Here is a 16,932-nt window from a genome sequence, read left to right on the forward strand (position 1 = left end):
TCTCGCTCTTGCTCAGGCTGGTTTCGAACTCCTGAGCTCAAACAATCTGCCCGCCTCAGCCTCCTAGAGTGCCAGGATTACAGGCGTGAGCCACCGCGCTCAGCCTGAAGCTGTATTTTGAGCGCTGACCCAGGCGATGCCCTAGGGCACTAAAGGGCAAGGGGCGGGGCTCGGGGCAGGCGGAAGAAGCTGGGGCGGCTTCTTTGCCTTTGGGCATTTTCTTCCCAGATAGTAATTGACCAAATTCCGGAATAGATGCGACTTTGTGGTTTAGTGAAAGCCCTTCTCGAAACACTTGAAGCGGAGATTTATTTTTTAGGAGATGCATAAGAAACCCACTGTTAGGCTATCCTTCCTCGGCTCCTCCTGGAATGGAGAAATTCCGTGGGACCCACCATCTTGGTTTCCCCCAAAGAAGACAAAGACATGGTTCATTCATAAGAAGCGGGGAAGAGCAACTAGCTAGATCAAGAGTGAGGTCTGCCAATAAATCAATGATTCCTTGGTTACAGGTACGTGTAAGGGTCCCTTGGGGATGTTCTTCCAGGTGTGACTAGACACAAAAACATTATTATGTGAAACTTAAATCATTTGGGGTGAGAATCTTTATAAAATGCATTATATGTTTATTGAAACAAAACGCCAAATACTATTTGCCCTTTTCAGACTCTAATCCTATTGGACTATTGTGTTCTAGACTGTATACACAGCCCCTGACCACTATGGTATTGGTATAGGTCACTATGCAGCTTCTAATTTGAAAGCTTTTAATCTGCTGTGAGGTTGGCAATCAGACAACCATGCATCTTAGAATTGGCTCAGAGGACCTATTACTTTTTTGGTCTCAGCTAATTTCTAGCTAGATGGCATAGTCAGGTAGGGAATTACACTGAATACTGAAAGATGGTTGGCAAGTTGGTCTCTGATGATGTGGTGGATTGATGAAAAATGACTGATTATCCACCCATCCATTCGCCTGCGCATTTTGCAGTGACTTTGCAGCTCCACTCTGTCCCCTGAATCTGCACTGGGCTTGGGACTGGCTTTGGCCAAGAAAATGCACCAGTTCCCAGCCTAAATCATGGTAAGAAGCCTGGACCAGCTTGCTGGAGGAGGGGACCACGTGGAGTAAGGTGAGTGGCAAAGCCGCCCAGCTAAACTCATGGCTGACCCATGATTGAGACCAGCGATTGAGCTAAGTTGGTCAAAGTCAGCAAAACTGCCCCATTGACCAATAGACACATGAGGAAGAATAAATGGTTGTTGTCTAAGCCACTCATTTTGGGGTGGATTGTTATATAGTAATAACTAACTGATAAAAATGCCAGTAGATACCTCTAGGAAGCAGATGAGTAATAAAGAGTGGTTGGTTCATATGGATAGGAGTGCTTAGACATCAATATGTTAATTTAACCTAACAAATGAATTTGCTTGCAGCTTTTTTCTGCCAGTATTTAAATCATCCCAGAGAGAGCCCTGCCTCATCTAATCAGCTTTCTCTCATCACATTAGGCCAAAGATTCCTCACACATTCATTATCTGGACCTCCCACTTGACACTTAATGTAACATTGTACAGTGTGTTCTCTTTATAAGTGTTTATATGTACTTGCTAATATAATACAGGCTCCTTAAATGCCCGGGCATCACTTCTCCAGCACATGATGTACATCTTGTATACTATAAGTGTTCAAGCAGTCATCATGAGGTATTTTTTAAAGTTTCAAAACTCTAATTCCTTCTTAAACACTGCTGGTGGAACTGTAAAATGATACTACTTCCTTGGAAAACAGATTGACGGTTTCTTAAAAAGTTAAACATACACCAACCATATGACCTGGCAGTTCTATGCCTAGGTATTTACCCAAGGAAATGAAAGCATATATCCATGAAAAGACTTGTAAATAAACATTCCATAACAACTTTATTTTAATAGTCAAGAAACTGGAAACAATCCAAATGTCCATCAACTAGTGAATGCATAAACAAACTGTGGCGTACCCATATAATAGAACAGTACTCTGTGATAAAAGGGAATGAACTACAGATACATGCTATAACATGGCTGAGTCTCAAAATAATTATGTAAGAGGAAGAAGCCATACCAAAAAATCAGAGTATATACTAAATGATTACATTTATATAAAAGTCTAGAAAAATGGAAGTTAATATACAATGACAGAAAGCAGATGAATGGTTGCCTGGGACTGGAGCGGGCAGGGAGAGTGGAGGGATTACAGGTGGGTCCAAAAGGAACTCTGGGGTGATGGGTATGTTCACTATTTTGCTCATGATGACACTTTCGTCATATGACATATGTCAAAACTTATGAAACTATACATTGTATATGTGTACAGTTTATCAGATGTCAATTATACCTAATAAAGCTGTTGAAATCTTTGTCATTGTTATACAAGCATAGGCAAGACTTATTAAACAGTATTTTTAAAAATCATATATCAGGAAATCGTATAGTTTTCTTAAGTATAATTAGTTCCCCAATTACTCTCATATGTTTTGGCTTTGTTACTACCAAAGCATAAGAACTGCATAGCAGATGATCATTTTTTCTTTGGCTCAACTCCCTATCACTGGTTAAATTTACCTTTTGCCCCTCAAAGGTGAACAGTGGCATTCTCTGGCATTTTAAAACATTAGTATTAGATAAATGTTTTTCAGTTAATACTATTTACTTTATTCAAGGCCATAGATGATCTCCAAATGTAGCAGGGCATTTCCTAAAACATTTGTTGTTGGGGCAGGGGAAAAACTCTCTGAAAGAGATAGGAATAACTCAAAGTATGCACATCTTAATCCTCAAAAGCTGTGCCTCTGTTACCTTACATGGCAAAAGGGACTATGCAAAAATTGGGAATTTTGCCATGGGGAGATGATCCTGGATTGTTGTGGGGGTCCAAGATACAGGTCCTTATGAGAGGGAGAGAGGCATGTCAGAGTCAGAGAATGAGCTATGATGACAAGAATGGTCAGAGTGATGTGACATTGCTGGCTTTGAAGATGGAGGAAGGAGCCGAGAATACAGGCGTGAGGGCAGCCTCTAGAATCTGCAAAGGCAGGGAATGAACTCTTCCCTAGAGCCTCCATGAGAATGTCATCCTTGATTTTAGCCCAGTAAAACCTGTGTTGGACTTCTGATCTCCAGAACTGTAAAATAATAAATCTGTCTTCATACACCACAGTGTGGGTTGTAACTCATTAGAGCAGCAGTAGAAAACTGATGTAGTGAACAAGTATGCCAAATTAAAGGAAGGAGAAGGTACTGAGATCCCCCAAATGTCTTCACCAAAAATATAAAAGATGCAGTTTTATAGATGGGCAACCTATTAATAGGTTGACCTTTCCTCCATCCTCTGGCCTATCGTTTCAGTTACTCTACGGACTCACTGTTTTTGTCATTTCCTTGGCATCACACCTACCTTGCTCACCACAGTCCAGTTCCATTCCCAACTCTTTCTAATGACCAATGCTGGAATTAATCCCTCTCTTCTCTAAAACACTATTACAGATAGGTACCTAAATATTTTCTTGACTGTGCCTCACCTCTCCAACTAAAAACCCTTTGGAAACTACCACGTGAGGTTCAAAATAATGGTGTACAAGTGTGGCTAGCATTACAACAAATATGCCAACAATGTCACATCTAAAGGTCATCAAACAGGAGTGTCACAAAGCAACAGAGAAACTCTATCACAAGGTCCTTGGAGGACAGGGACCATGATTCTGTGTGTTCCTCAGAACCAGGCGCAGCACTTGCATTCAACAGCTGCCATGCTTGGCCACCAGCAAGCGCTAGCTCCATGGTAGTAACCAACCAGGGCAAGTTTTTGTTGAATGACTGCAGAATTTGGCATTTATGCATTTCATAGCCCCAAAAATCTGTCTGGAAAGGGTTATCCAAACGAACATTTGGTGGTTTCATTAAATGTTTGTTCTTGATTTCTATGTAAGTATACTTTGATCAAAATGTGAATAAATTAAATCCTTTTGGATGGACCCTAAGAAAAAAATTATTTTACTCAAAATATTTTTCTCATCTAATAAAATAATTTATAGGACACTAAAGAAAATTAATGATAAGATTTATGATAATGCTTAAAATATTAAGATATATTATGATTTTCTAATTTTCTATGGGCTTAAAATGTAAAATGACATACTAATATGTTGTACAACTCAAAACATGTAAAAAGGTATTAACATCAAAACAAAGGTGGGTTTTTATCTTTATTTTTTGAGACAGGGTCTCACTCTTGTCACCCTGGCTAGAGTGCAGTGGTGTCATCATAACTCACTGCAACCTTAAACTCCTGGGCTGAAGCCATCCTCCTGCTTCAGGCTCCCAAGTAGCTGGGACTATAGGTACTTCCTACTGTGCCCAGCTAATTTTTCTATTTTTTTTTTTAGTAGAGACAGGGTGTTGCTCTTGCTCAGGCTGGTCTCAAACTCCTGAGCTCAAGTGATCCTCCTGCCTCGACCACCCAGAGTGCTAGAATTATAGGCATGAGCCACCACACCTGGCCAAGCTGGTGTTCTTTAATACCATCATTTCATTGAATCAGGAGATAGTCATAGGATAGTGAATTGCTTCACACATCAAGGATTTGGCCTCAAGGCAGATGGATAGGTAGAAATTTCTACACTATCATGGAGACCTAGGCTATTCATTTCTACAAAGAAAATAGGAAAAAATTGAGGAATTGGGATGATCTGGAACCTGAGACTACATAAGCATTTCAAGTAAAGGAAAAAAAATATCAACAAGTATTCAGCTAGAAATAAGTTATTTTATTTTAAAACACATACATATTAATAAATATTACTGGAAAACTTAATAAATAGCCTTTTTATTAACATAAGGCAATTACAACATGCCATGACTACTTCTACAAAGCAAAATATAAGCAAGTCTTAGTCATTGACAAATGTATGTATGCTAACTGGAAGCTCCCCTGATACATTTACATGAAAAATTTTTATGCAACCAATGTTTGACGTTTTTAATCTAGTTTTCTTCCTCTCTTTCATGATTATAGTCCCCATTTTATAAGAAACTAATAGTTATCCTTTAGAAAGGCAAAAACACTCAGGAATGCTACTGAAAAACAAAACCCTTAAATTTTTGTAAAGTGCAAAGACACTGACAGGGTGGGGGGCCAATTATTATATTCTGACAAATAGAGGAAATATTCTGAACTTTTCAACATGACCCTTTGGCACTAGTGGTTTGGGAGCTCCTAACATGTGCCTGGTGTGAGATAGATAGTTCATCATCAGGGTTGAGCTGCTTGTAAGCATGAAGTTCAGCATCAGACATTACAAATTCAATGCCACAGAATCCATGTGCTTCACAGGCCATTAAATCTGCAGAACACAGACCTAGGCAGAATGCCAGCAGAGCTCATCACACCATCAGAATGTGATCTTTCAGTGCAGCTTTATAAAGTCCCTGTTTAATTTCCATTATTTTACAATAGGATATATAAAACCTTTCCTTTTAAAACAAAAAAGGAAAATTAAAGCTTCATGGAATCATGCAAACTTTACTCCCAGCACCTCCTCTGCTCTCTCAGTGTTTGAAGCTGCGTGTTCTGTAGCGCAGTCCTGAGCAGACTCCACGGCCAGCTCGTGCCAGCCACGTTCCCACCATGTTACTCCCAGAGCACCCTGAACATGCTGCGCTCACTGGAGGCCACTGGAACTGCTAAAAGTGCCAGCATAATCAATTCAGAGAACCATCCCACCCCTCTAGAGGTAGAAAAACTGAGGCACGAAAAGGTTAAGTAACTCACCTGTATTTGCACAATTCAAGGAAAAATAGAGAAAAGAAGAAATAAATCCGTCTCCCTGGCTCATGCTCTGGGCCTTGACTCTGCTTTTTAATTGCTTTGGGTATATATGAAACAGATGTTTATTTACATGATCCTTGTTTTACTGAATAACAACTTTTTACTAGACAATATTTTTTGACGTAACAAAGTTACATTTTCTTAAAATATAATTCTTTTGTTGCATGTGAGAAATGTGTATGAAAATAAATGAGTAGTGGTACTGGGCCAAATTCTTATTCCTGTTCCTGTAATTCTTAATCTTTTCAAGTATGCAATGGAGGTATAAGAATCTGGCCAGATGTGAAAAATCACCTGTAAGCTAAAGGACAGACTCTTAAAATTAATCACCAGTACAACTGTGAGGTGGAAGTGAGGAATACAAAAAAATTGAGGTATTTTATATGATAAACTGTCTTGTGGTGTGACTGGTGTGCAAACTGGTCTTTTCTTTCCAACTAAAGTTAACAGAATCTAGCTATGAATATGAGTAAAACATACAAAAAATGAACATGCATAGGAGGAAGGTCAATGCTAAGGAGTTAATGATACATTTTTGGTCCCTGAGAAGGCAGAACACGAAGATTCCATCCAATCCTGCTTGATGGGTGAACAAACCCCTGGGTGTCAGACGCGCCAAGAAAGACAACTCCTTCAAACATGGAAGTCAATCCATACAGTCGTGAACAGACCTCAAACCAGAATGTTCTTGTCCTTCTAGTTTCCTGCTTGGTCACAGGAATCCTAAGTCAGGATCAAGTGGCATCAGAGAAGAGCAATAGGCATGGCTCTGTGAACCATCACAGCATTCTCTAGATTCTAATCTTCTATTTAATAGATTAGTTGAGCAGCTTGGAAAGAGGTATCATCTCTCAGCAAAAATTATGCTGTAAGCCAGTGGCCTGTGCTTAACACCTGTTTCCATGGACTGAGCGTCTGTCTGCATCTGGGAGATGCTGCATCTCCAGGGCTTGACAGAAGTCTAGGAACTGGCCTTTAGAAGTCAAGCACAGTACTGACGAAAAACCAAGCTGTTCAAGAAGAAGGAAGATGAGAGGTGACTACATTTGAGCAGTGCTCTCTTCTATCAGAAAACAGATGTGAAACCCAAAGAACAAAGACCAACACATTACTGCTGGGATGAACTTCTGGAAATACAACTTGGCTTTTAACAAATAGGCTTGAAAAGGAGGAATCGAAAGAATTTTTCTTATTGCTGAACAAAGAGCAATGAAGTATACTTACTTCACTAACATTCTAATAATATGAAAAGATCGGAATGAGAGTCTGAGTGATGACGAAGGTTAACTATAAAACAAGATTCCTCCAGAAATTCCCCACAAGGGCAGTGCCTCACTCCATGTGTGTCAGAGAGCAGCCTGACCTCCCCTTTCCAGAACCTTCTCACCAAAGATGGAGTGGTCTTGCAGACCAGCAAAAAACGTTCTTGGGTGGTCCCTTGGTGCTGGGTTTGGGTTAGAATCCTTAATTGGCCCTACACTTCATCAACAGGAAGCAATCTTTCCAAATGCAAAGATTCAGATGAGAAAACAAGGCATTGTCCAAAAGGAGGAGAGGAAAGAAATGGTCTATTTAAGTATCTATCAAGAGTATATCTGCAAATTGTGATCCAAAACCTTTGATTTTAGAGAAGACTTGAAAACAAGTATACAGTAGTGTTTTTTCCCTCAAAGAATAGTGTAATAATGAAAATGTTTCACGTGCATTTACGTTTGGAAAGACCAGCGAGAGACCCATCCCCATTCTAGACCCCTCCGCCCAAAGCTCTCATTCAGGGGCTTTTTTCCCTTTGCATTTCCAAATGAATTATGAAAATATGAATTTGTAAAATAAATGCTATTAAATCAGAAGTTAAATGCTCTATGTTGAACTTGAAAATTAGATCATTAGACCACTGGCCATTTCATTTGCTTTGAGGCTAGTGTCACACACTTGAAAAACAATGGATGATATGAACTTTGTTCCACTGGAAGAAAAGCTACGTAACCTACAGAAGTATCTGCTGAACAAGAATAAACCTGGGAGATTCTAACTGTCCCAGGACCAGTCACCTTCAAGAAGAGATGAGCTATTAATACTCTGAGATTTTGTTTTACACTAAAAAAATCATAAGAAAGATCATCTACCACCTCTGAGTATCAATGGTATAATTGTGGATTAAAATATAATAAGGTACACCAATGGATGCATTTAAAGTAAGCTTCACATGTAAGTTGTAGCAAAATAAACATAATTTCCATATGATACGTGTACTTTCTTATTATACTTGTATACTCACTTGTATTCTTTGAATATCTCAAACTCCTTACCTAGGAAACTGTATTTATGCTTAAAAGTATTTGATACTGCTATAGTATATTTTCAGGAAGTTCAGTTCAATAAATTAAGGCCTGCATTCCTAAAAATACTGATGATAAAAAACAAACCTTCAAGAGCTGATAAAAGAGTAATGGGCTTTTTTAGCATTAACTATCAGTTAATATAAGATCTTTTCAATGTTTGAATAATTTTGTTGCTGCTTTTAGTTTACAAATCGCTGACAACCCATGATCATCACATGTACTTTTAATTTAAAAAGGCATTTTTCACTCTATGTTAAACTAGTCTCATTTTATTTAGCCTCTTTGTTCAATACTTTAAGGAACTATTCTTTGAAACTTTACCTTAGAAATATTCTTTTTTGCCTGGAAAAACATAGTTTTTTCTTAGTGAGTAACGTTAATTGGGTATTTTTAAATTTCATGTTCTACTTCACCTAACCTACTTTACCCCATCCCATCTTTCACCTTGGTGCTGTTCCCTATTTAGATAAAACATTGCGCATAAAGTACATAATACCATGATGAAATATTTGCATCACTTTATGCTTTGCCCCAATTTAATACACATGGAAGGTTACTACGGACAGAAGAATAATCTCTTTGAGCCAAATATTGGCATAATTAACGGATATCTTGCATTTAGGACATACAATAAGAGGTTGGGTAAGAAACTCTAGGACACTCTGCCATTTCAAAACACAAGGATATGGCTAAATTAACTGTTTTCATTTTTGTTGGTAATTGTTTTGAGAAGTAAGTATTCCAGTTTGTAGAAACTAGCCTAAGCTTGAGCGCGTCCTTTAACTTGTTCCTGTATTACAGGTCATTCAATATATGTGCTATGGAACAGCTACTCTCTCATCTAACAGTCTTATTATCAAGTTAATAATTTATTCCTTCTGAATGGCAACAAATACTTGCTGAAAGAGAAATGTGGACATATTTGATACTGGATCCCAGTTACACAGATTGAACATAAATAAAATATCTCATGCTACTTAAATCAGTTATCTTTAAATGGACAAAAACTACATGCTAAACGGGACAGTTTGCTCTAATGTGTCTTTAGTCTTGACTATTTTCCAATGAATATACAGTCATGCGCCACATAACGACATTAGGGTCAAGGACAAACCACATATATGAGGGTAGTCCCGTAAGACTATACTAGCATATTTTTACTGTACTTTTTCTATGTTTAGATAAGCTAAGATACACAAATGCTTACTGATGTGTTATAATTGCCTACAGTATTCAGTACAGTAACATGCTGTACAGGTTTGTAGCCTAGGAACAATAGGCTATGGCATATGGCCTAGATGTGTAGTAGGCTACAAAATCCAGGTTTGTGTTAAGTACACTATGATGTTCGTACAAGGACAAAATCACCTAATGACACATTTCTCAGCATGTACCCCTGTTGTTAAGTGACGCATAACTGTACTATTACTTGTAACTGCTTTATGCATTTATAATTTGAATATTGAAATATTAAAATATAATCAAGGAAGTTGCATTATTCTAATCTAAGAGAACATACGCACAGTAATAGTCAAATTAAGTGACCAATTTAAGTGATAAAGGCACTGAAATTGATTTGAGCTATTGAAAAGTCATCCTGCCAATGGTATACTGCATCAACTCTTCTCTCTCTATTTGCTATTAAAATGTCTTGGAGTGGGAGGGTAGGAAAGTCAACTTGTTAGAGGATTAAAAACAATTCAATGTATATACTTCTTATTTAGACGACTTACTTGAATGTTATACATGCTTGATGCAAACTAACACAACTACAGACACATTCACTGTTGTGCAGAGCCAGATTTCAAGACAATTTCTTCATTTCCAAAGTAATCTTCTAAGTAAGAATATCTGCTTTCCTGCAAAGACTAACCAGAAAGAGCCCATCTTTTTCTGTTTAAATAATGTGAAAATGTTTTAAAAGAATATTCATGAAAGCGTCCAGATTAATGGAAATGAAAATGAGATTCGTCTCATCAGAGAGAGATGGCACCCAGGCAACTTTGGGGGACTTTGGGCTGCAGAGGGCTGGGCCCCCGCTCTGGTGCCAAGCCACGCTCCCCCGTGTCCACTGGCCCACTTGTTAGTATACAGGCAACTCTAACATTAGTGATCGAGGGTCTCTTCTACTTCACTTCCAGGCAGGATCAGAAACCACCTCCAATGCCCATTCCTCGAGCCACCCAACCTCCTGTTGCATCCTAGTCTGTTTTCATGTTAGATTTGTTCATCTCCCCAAGGTTGAAATTGAACTCTTTGAACACCTGTATAAGGACAATCCCCACGGAGACAGTTGTGAATCCACAGGCCATCCCCAAGAAGTCCACCAGGCCCACATTGCTCCACTCCCGGAAGAGGATGGCTGAGGCCAGCAGGACCAGCGTGGTGAACACGACATAATAGATAGCCCCAAACACCGAGGAATCGAAGCACTCCAGGGCCTTGTTGATGTACCTGAACTGGACGATGATGCTGCAGCCAAGCACAGCCAGGAGCACCAGGCACAGGCACAGGGCTCTCTGACTGGACGGGTTGTTGTGCAAGATGTCTTGGGCCGCCAGCCCGATGCCCTTGGTGGAAGGCACGGTGAAACTGCCCAGCAAGGAGCAGATACTGATGTAGACCATGATGTTGGTGGGCCCATGGGCCGGCGCTATCCAGAAGATAAGCAGCAGAAGCATGAGCAGGACAATGCACAGGTAGCCCACGAACACTGGAAAACAGATGGCACACGCTGACCTGCAGTCGCCCGCTGGCCTGCAGGCCTGGGGACAGAGCCAAGGCAGCACCACGCCCCACCTACAGGGTGGGGCAGGTGGGAACCCTAGGGTTCTGGTTTGAATTTACCAGATCTACTTTCATCACAAAAATAATTCCCACCACTGTTTTCACCATCACAACACTCACTGCTCCTGAGTGTTTGCATGGCCCTCTCTCTACTAGTACCATTTTTATAACAATACAAGTCAACTGTAGATACTCTGAGGTAAAGGGAAAAAAGCCATTCACAAGATGGGTTTTCTTACTTTAGAATCAAATCAACAAACCTTCACTGAACACCCATCGCAGGGCACAGTGCTGGGAGCCCAGGAGCAGGGGTGCAGTGGGGGAATCTTAAGCTGTGGGAGTATTTGTGGCTCTGGCAGTGACTGGAGGCTACAGACCATGGGCAGAGTATGTGCAGATAGCCCCACGCCATCACAAATTACCCCACTCTCCTCACAGCGTCTTAATGTCTCCTTGGACTACTAAGTGAAAAATATGTTTATAATAATCAGAGCCTAGAACCTATTTTATATATAAAACAAAGTAATTTTTGCATGGATTCGATATCCACTGAATTTTTCAGAAATGCAACTTTTATGTCAATGTAGGGAGGACTGTTCTTTCTTTGATCAGGAACTTCATTAAGAGTTATTCTCCATCTCAGAGGACCATACTGTTGATGGCAAGACCCCCCGGGTGTCTGAGTTAGAAGTAATATAACACCCCCATGTCAGTCTATATGCAGCTGCCAGATTCTCAGCGGCTCCACGTAGGGTGTGGGATCTGCCGGCTTCAATATGTCTTCTCCTGTAGTTGTACCTGAGCATTTACATATTGAAATCCGAGTTTTATTATGAAGTACCATCCTGCTATTTCTCCTTTACGTAACAGCGCATTATACTGACTGCTCTTAAATTATGTACATGGAGGTTGTATTCTCCATGAATTCCATTCCTAGATCAAAAATGGACCTGGGGGCACTGCTGAGAACTTGCCTGGCCATGCAAACCAGCAAAAGCAAGAGTGGACACACAAACCATTAAGTGTGGACACATAAACAAGCAAGTGTGGACACATAAATAAGTGTAGACACACAAATGATTAAGTGTGGACATGCAAATCAGCAAGCAGACAGGGGGGACCCCACCCTCCAGAAGTGAGAAAAAGCAACTATGGAGCCCTGCTCTTGGGGAGGTTCTGGAAGAAGGGCAGGTGATAGCTGCCTGGGAGCCTGACCTACAAACTGGGGAAGGGCACGGAGGACAGAGAGATCCACATGGGTGAGCACAAAATACTGCCAGACGGGTATGTTTGGGGCTTCGGCAGAAAAACAGAAGCAGCCGGAATGCAACTGTGCAGGCTTAGTATCAGGAAGAGCAGCAGAGCCTCAATGTGGAGCAGTTTGGGCCCTCTCTCATGGGTAGGGAGATGCAGGAGGCTTTGAAGCCAGGAAGGGACATATCTGACTATGTTTCAGAAGGGTCCCGGTGTCAAGATGGCTGGGGTGGGGGTGGGAGGGAGCAGGTGAGCAACAAGAGCTCTCACCCCAAGGCGGCAGTGCCGAGGGACAGGAAAAAAAGGTGGGCAGTGGCCTTGTGGGCAAAGAGGAGACAGGAGTGGGTACAGCAGCCAGAGGAGAGCTCTGATATGCCTCAGCACCTGTGTTTGAGAACTAGGCAGCTTGGAGAGACTAACCCACATCCAGGAAAACTTCTCTATTTTCACATGATCAACCTTAAATTCTTATTTATCTTTAGAGCAGGCAGCCAGATGCCCCTGTGTTTTGTGGTTCTTACCTTACATCAGTGTCTTTCAACCCTTTTTTTATTATCATTCCCCTAAGGAACCATTTTATACTTCCTTCTACTCGTCCCCATGACGTTTTTTTTTTGGAAACAGGGTCTCGTTCTGCTGCCCAGGCTAGAGTGCAGTGGTGTCATCATAGTTCACTGCAGCCTCAAACTCCTGGGCTCAAGCGATCCTCCTATCTCAGCCTCCTGAGTAGCTGGGACTACAGGGATAAATCACCACACCCAGCTAATTTTTCTATATTTTTGTAGTGATGAAGTCTCATTATGTTGCTCAGGCTGGTCTTGAACTCCTGGCCTCGAGCGATCCTCCTGCCTCAGCCTCCCAGAGTGCAAGGATTACAGGTGTGAGCCACCACGCCTGGCACTCCATGAAATTTTAATACCACTGATATATGGGTATCTGTTTATATACTGTATCTATACCTGTGCTTTATACATTAAAAGAATATAAGGGGTTGGGCACAGTGGCTCATTCCTATAATCCCAGCACTCTGGGAAGCCAGGACAGGAGGATCACTTGAGGCCAGGAGTTCAAGACCAGGCTGGGCAACATAGTGAGACCCCGTCTCTACAATAAAAATAAGAAAAATTGGCTAGGTGTGGTGTCATGCGCCTGCAGTCCCAGCTGCTCAGGAAGCTATAGTGAGCTATGACCACATCACTGCACTTCAGCCTAGGCCACAGAGTGAGATGCTGTGTCTTAAAAAAAAAAAAGAGTATTAGATTTTTTTTACCCTCAAGGACTAATTTTTGCTCTCTGGGGGTGATATCTAAAGAACACATGTCTTTAGAGAACTTTTCCACAACATTCCCTTTTCTTCCCCTCTTTGAATATCAGAGATCATATATCAGGCATTTCAGAAATATAAACAAGTACTGATTTTAAATTTCTTCTAAGGTAGTTATTTGACAAAAATTCATTCTGGTATTTTTACCTATAGAAAAAAAATAAGAAAAACATCTAATAAATTAAGTAGCCAGAATAATACCATTTTATATGCCACGTTAAAAAAAACAGTTTTTCATGTTAAAAAGAGAAATCTTTTTGCCATCATTGTATGTTCGTAGCATACCTAATTTTTATGGTGATGTTCAAATTCGCAACTTTTTTTGATACAAATAAGTTAGGACCTCAATATGTTGGTATCATACATATTTATCAAAAAGTAAGTAGCCCTTGGATATGTCCTTCTGGAAATTACATAAAGTAAATCCTTCAGGACACTCATATCTACTTCTCTGATCCTTTTTTCCCCATGACTTTGTACTCTTATTTCTCACAGTATTGGAAATACTTTGGCTTTTATGGGAGAAAATGAGTATCACAGTGCTAAGTGTTTAGGGATAAAACACTACAGGGAGATACAGTCTTGGCTAATTTTGCTATGAATCCCTTTTTCAAGTTTTACAGATGTTTCTGTTGCTGTGTCCATCACTGCAAAAGAGGCTACCTTTTGTAGCCGTACAGATACTGTTGTGCCAGCACCTGCCTAGAATTGTTGGTGAGCAACACAGGGTGGTCTACTTGAAGTAAAATCTATACTTTAAGAGTGATGTAATTAAGTAGTATTTTTTTTTATTGCATTTGTAAAAAAAGGAAAAAGAAAAAGAAATTATGTCAAAAAAATATACATACAGGGCTCTGTGGGGAATCTAAGGATAAGAGACACTGGGGCCCTGCTCTCAGCTTCACGTAGGAAAGAGGGAAGCGCCCAGTGGCACTGGGCAGAGGCGCGAGCTCAGCAAGGGCAGCAGGAAGGAATTCATGGGGAGGGAGGCAGGGCTGGGGGGGAGGGAAGCAGGGCTGGGGGGGAGGGCTATGCAGAACGCAGACCTGCGGTGCCACATCTGGGTGCACATGGCTTCACCGCGCCACCAGCAAGTGTCAGACTCAAGACCCAGATGCAAAGGTCAGGACTCCAGGCAAGCTCTCTCCTGGCCCTGCTAGAAAGCACTTGCCTGGATTGGTCAGTTTCTCCTCCAGCTCCGCCTGGGTCGTCACGCTTTCAGACTTCGGGGAGTGGATAATCAGCACGACGGAACCTGCGCAGCTTAGCAGACACCCCAGCTTGCCCAAGATGTTGAGCTTTTCCTTCAGAAGGTAAGAAGCTAAAATGGACCTTCAATTAAAACAAGCACAATCATTAGAATTTAAATCTAATGATCTGACCTCTTTCTACTAACTGCAAATACTTTGTCTAGAAAAATCACATCTTCTTAATAGCCATTATTTTATTTTTAATTTAGTTTTTAAGAACAGAAAAGATTAGGAATTTATTGAACTTGTTATTTCAACGCAAGCAGGATTTTCATGCCAATTCCATGCATGATCACTACACTACATAGTTGATGACACTCTTAACTCATAACACTATATTATTATTATTATTATTTCAGTAGAGAGAAAATACACCAGAGTAGAAAAAGTTTTAATTGACCCAAAATAAAAATACTGCTTCCTTATTTATAAAAGCAAACTATCAAAAAAACTATGCTAAATGGGAAAATAGAGTACAAAAATTGTCAAAAATAATTATAAGTAATGCATGATAAAAACATTTAAGTTAAAATAAATTAAGTGAGAAAATGTACAAACGGAAGAAAAAATAGAAATGCTAATAGTAATTGCAGTATGGTAGGAAAAGTCTGGATGATTATTTTTCTGTAATATTAAAAATTTTTAAGGTGAGGTCACATTACTTTTTCAATGCAAAAAAAATGTATTCTTCATGAAACATCTATCATCTTCAGGCTTATAATAGGCTTCTCTTACTCCCTGTATAATATCAGTACACAATCTGAATTGGGAAACCAGAGCCCAATTCGGTGAGTCACGGGCCCGGTCGTTCTCACTTTGCTGGTGTCTACACTGAAGACATGCAGGGACCATGAACACCAGGAGGAGGGCACACCAGAACAAGGTAAGTACTGGATAATTTCCTTCAATCCTCACCTTACAAATAACGAAACTGAGCCTCAGAAAGGATCCACACTGAGCCTAAGACCACAGAGCTAACAAGAGAGAAAACCATGGTCATGACACACCCATAAGGCCAAAACTCGCATCTCTTCCTTTATGCCAATTTGTATTCCTGCACCTAGATGGCCTTGTCCTCAAGGAGCCCCCAGCAGTGTAGCTGGGGAAATAAGCAACATCACGGAAAGTACCAACAAAAGATCTAGAATACATAGCTGGACATTAAATTGAGGCACTCCACTGCCTATCTGTCCAGAAAAGTGGACACCAGAGAGATGGGAGGCTCCCAGAGCAAAAGGTGGGCCTGGGGTTGGTGGACTGTGACAAGGTGGAGAGGGGTCACCATGCACGAAAGCAGAGAGCCTGGACTAGAGGCCACATCATCTCTTATGCCATGGTAAAATACCAGAGTATAGTGCCTACCTTTTAATTGGGTTGTTTGTCTTTTTATTGATGAGTTGTAAGAGTTCTTAATAATTTGAAAATTTTCTCTCATTCTGTGAGTTTTCTTTTCAGTTTTTTGATGGCATCTTTGAAGCACAAAGGTTTTTAATTTTGATGATATCCAATTTATCTACTTTTCTTTTGTTACTGTGCTTTTGTGCTTTAGGTGTCGTACCTAAGAAACTATTGCCTAATCCAAGGTCATAAAGATTTATACCTATGTTTTCTTCTAAGATTTTTATAGTTTTAGCTCTTACATTTAAGTCTTCGATTTGTTTTGAGTTGATTTTTGTATACAGCATGAGGCACGAGTACAACTTCCATTTGCATGTGAATATCTAGTTGGCTCAACATCATTTGTTGAAAAGGCTATTCTTTCCCTGCTGACTTGTCTTGGCACCTCTGGCAAAAATCAATTGACTGTAAATGTAAGGGTTTATTTCTGGAATTTCTATTCTAGTCTATTGATTTACATGTCTATCCTTATCCCAGTACCTCAACATTTTGATTACTGTAGTTTTGTAGTAAGTCTTGAAATAGGGAATTGTGTTTGTTCCAACTTTGTTCTTATTTTTCAAGATTGTTTTCTTATTTCAAGTCCCTTGTACAGCCTATGAATTTTAGAATCAGCTTGTCAATTTCTATAAAGTATTCAGTTGGGATTTTGATAGAAACTGCATTGAATCTGTAGATGAATTTGGGATTACTACCATCTTAATATTATTT

The 16,932-nt window shown here is 40.1% G+C and overlaps 1 protein-coding gene across 1 annotated transcript in view; it reads right to left on the minus strand.

Annotated features, from left to right (window-relative positions):
- Positions 1–10,103: 10,103 nt before the first annotated feature.
- Positions 10,104–16,932, minus strand: part of NIPA1 (non imprinted in Prader-Willi/Angelman syndrome 1) — a 30,020-nt gene continuing 23,191 nt past the window's right edge. Inside the window, exons 4-5 of the mRNA XM_012648106.1 lie at positions 14,745–14,905; positions 10,104–10,921 (exon numbers count right to left, since the gene is read on the minus strand). Coding sequence (XP_012503560.1) covers positions 10,410–10,921; positions 14,745–14,905 — 673 coding nt within the window. The 3' untranslated portion in view covers positions 10,104–10,409. The remainder of the gene's footprint in view (positions 10,922–14,744; positions 14,906–16,932) is intronic.

Source organism: Propithecus coquereli, unplaced genomic scaffold, assembly GCF_000956105.1.
Source record: "Propithecus coquereli isolate 6110/MARCELLA unplaced genomic scaffold, Pcoq_1.0 Scaffold28, whole genome shotgun sequence".
NCBI classification, from domain to species: domain Eukaryota; kingdom Metazoa; phylum Chordata; class Mammalia; order Primates; family Indriidae; genus Propithecus; species Propithecus coquereli.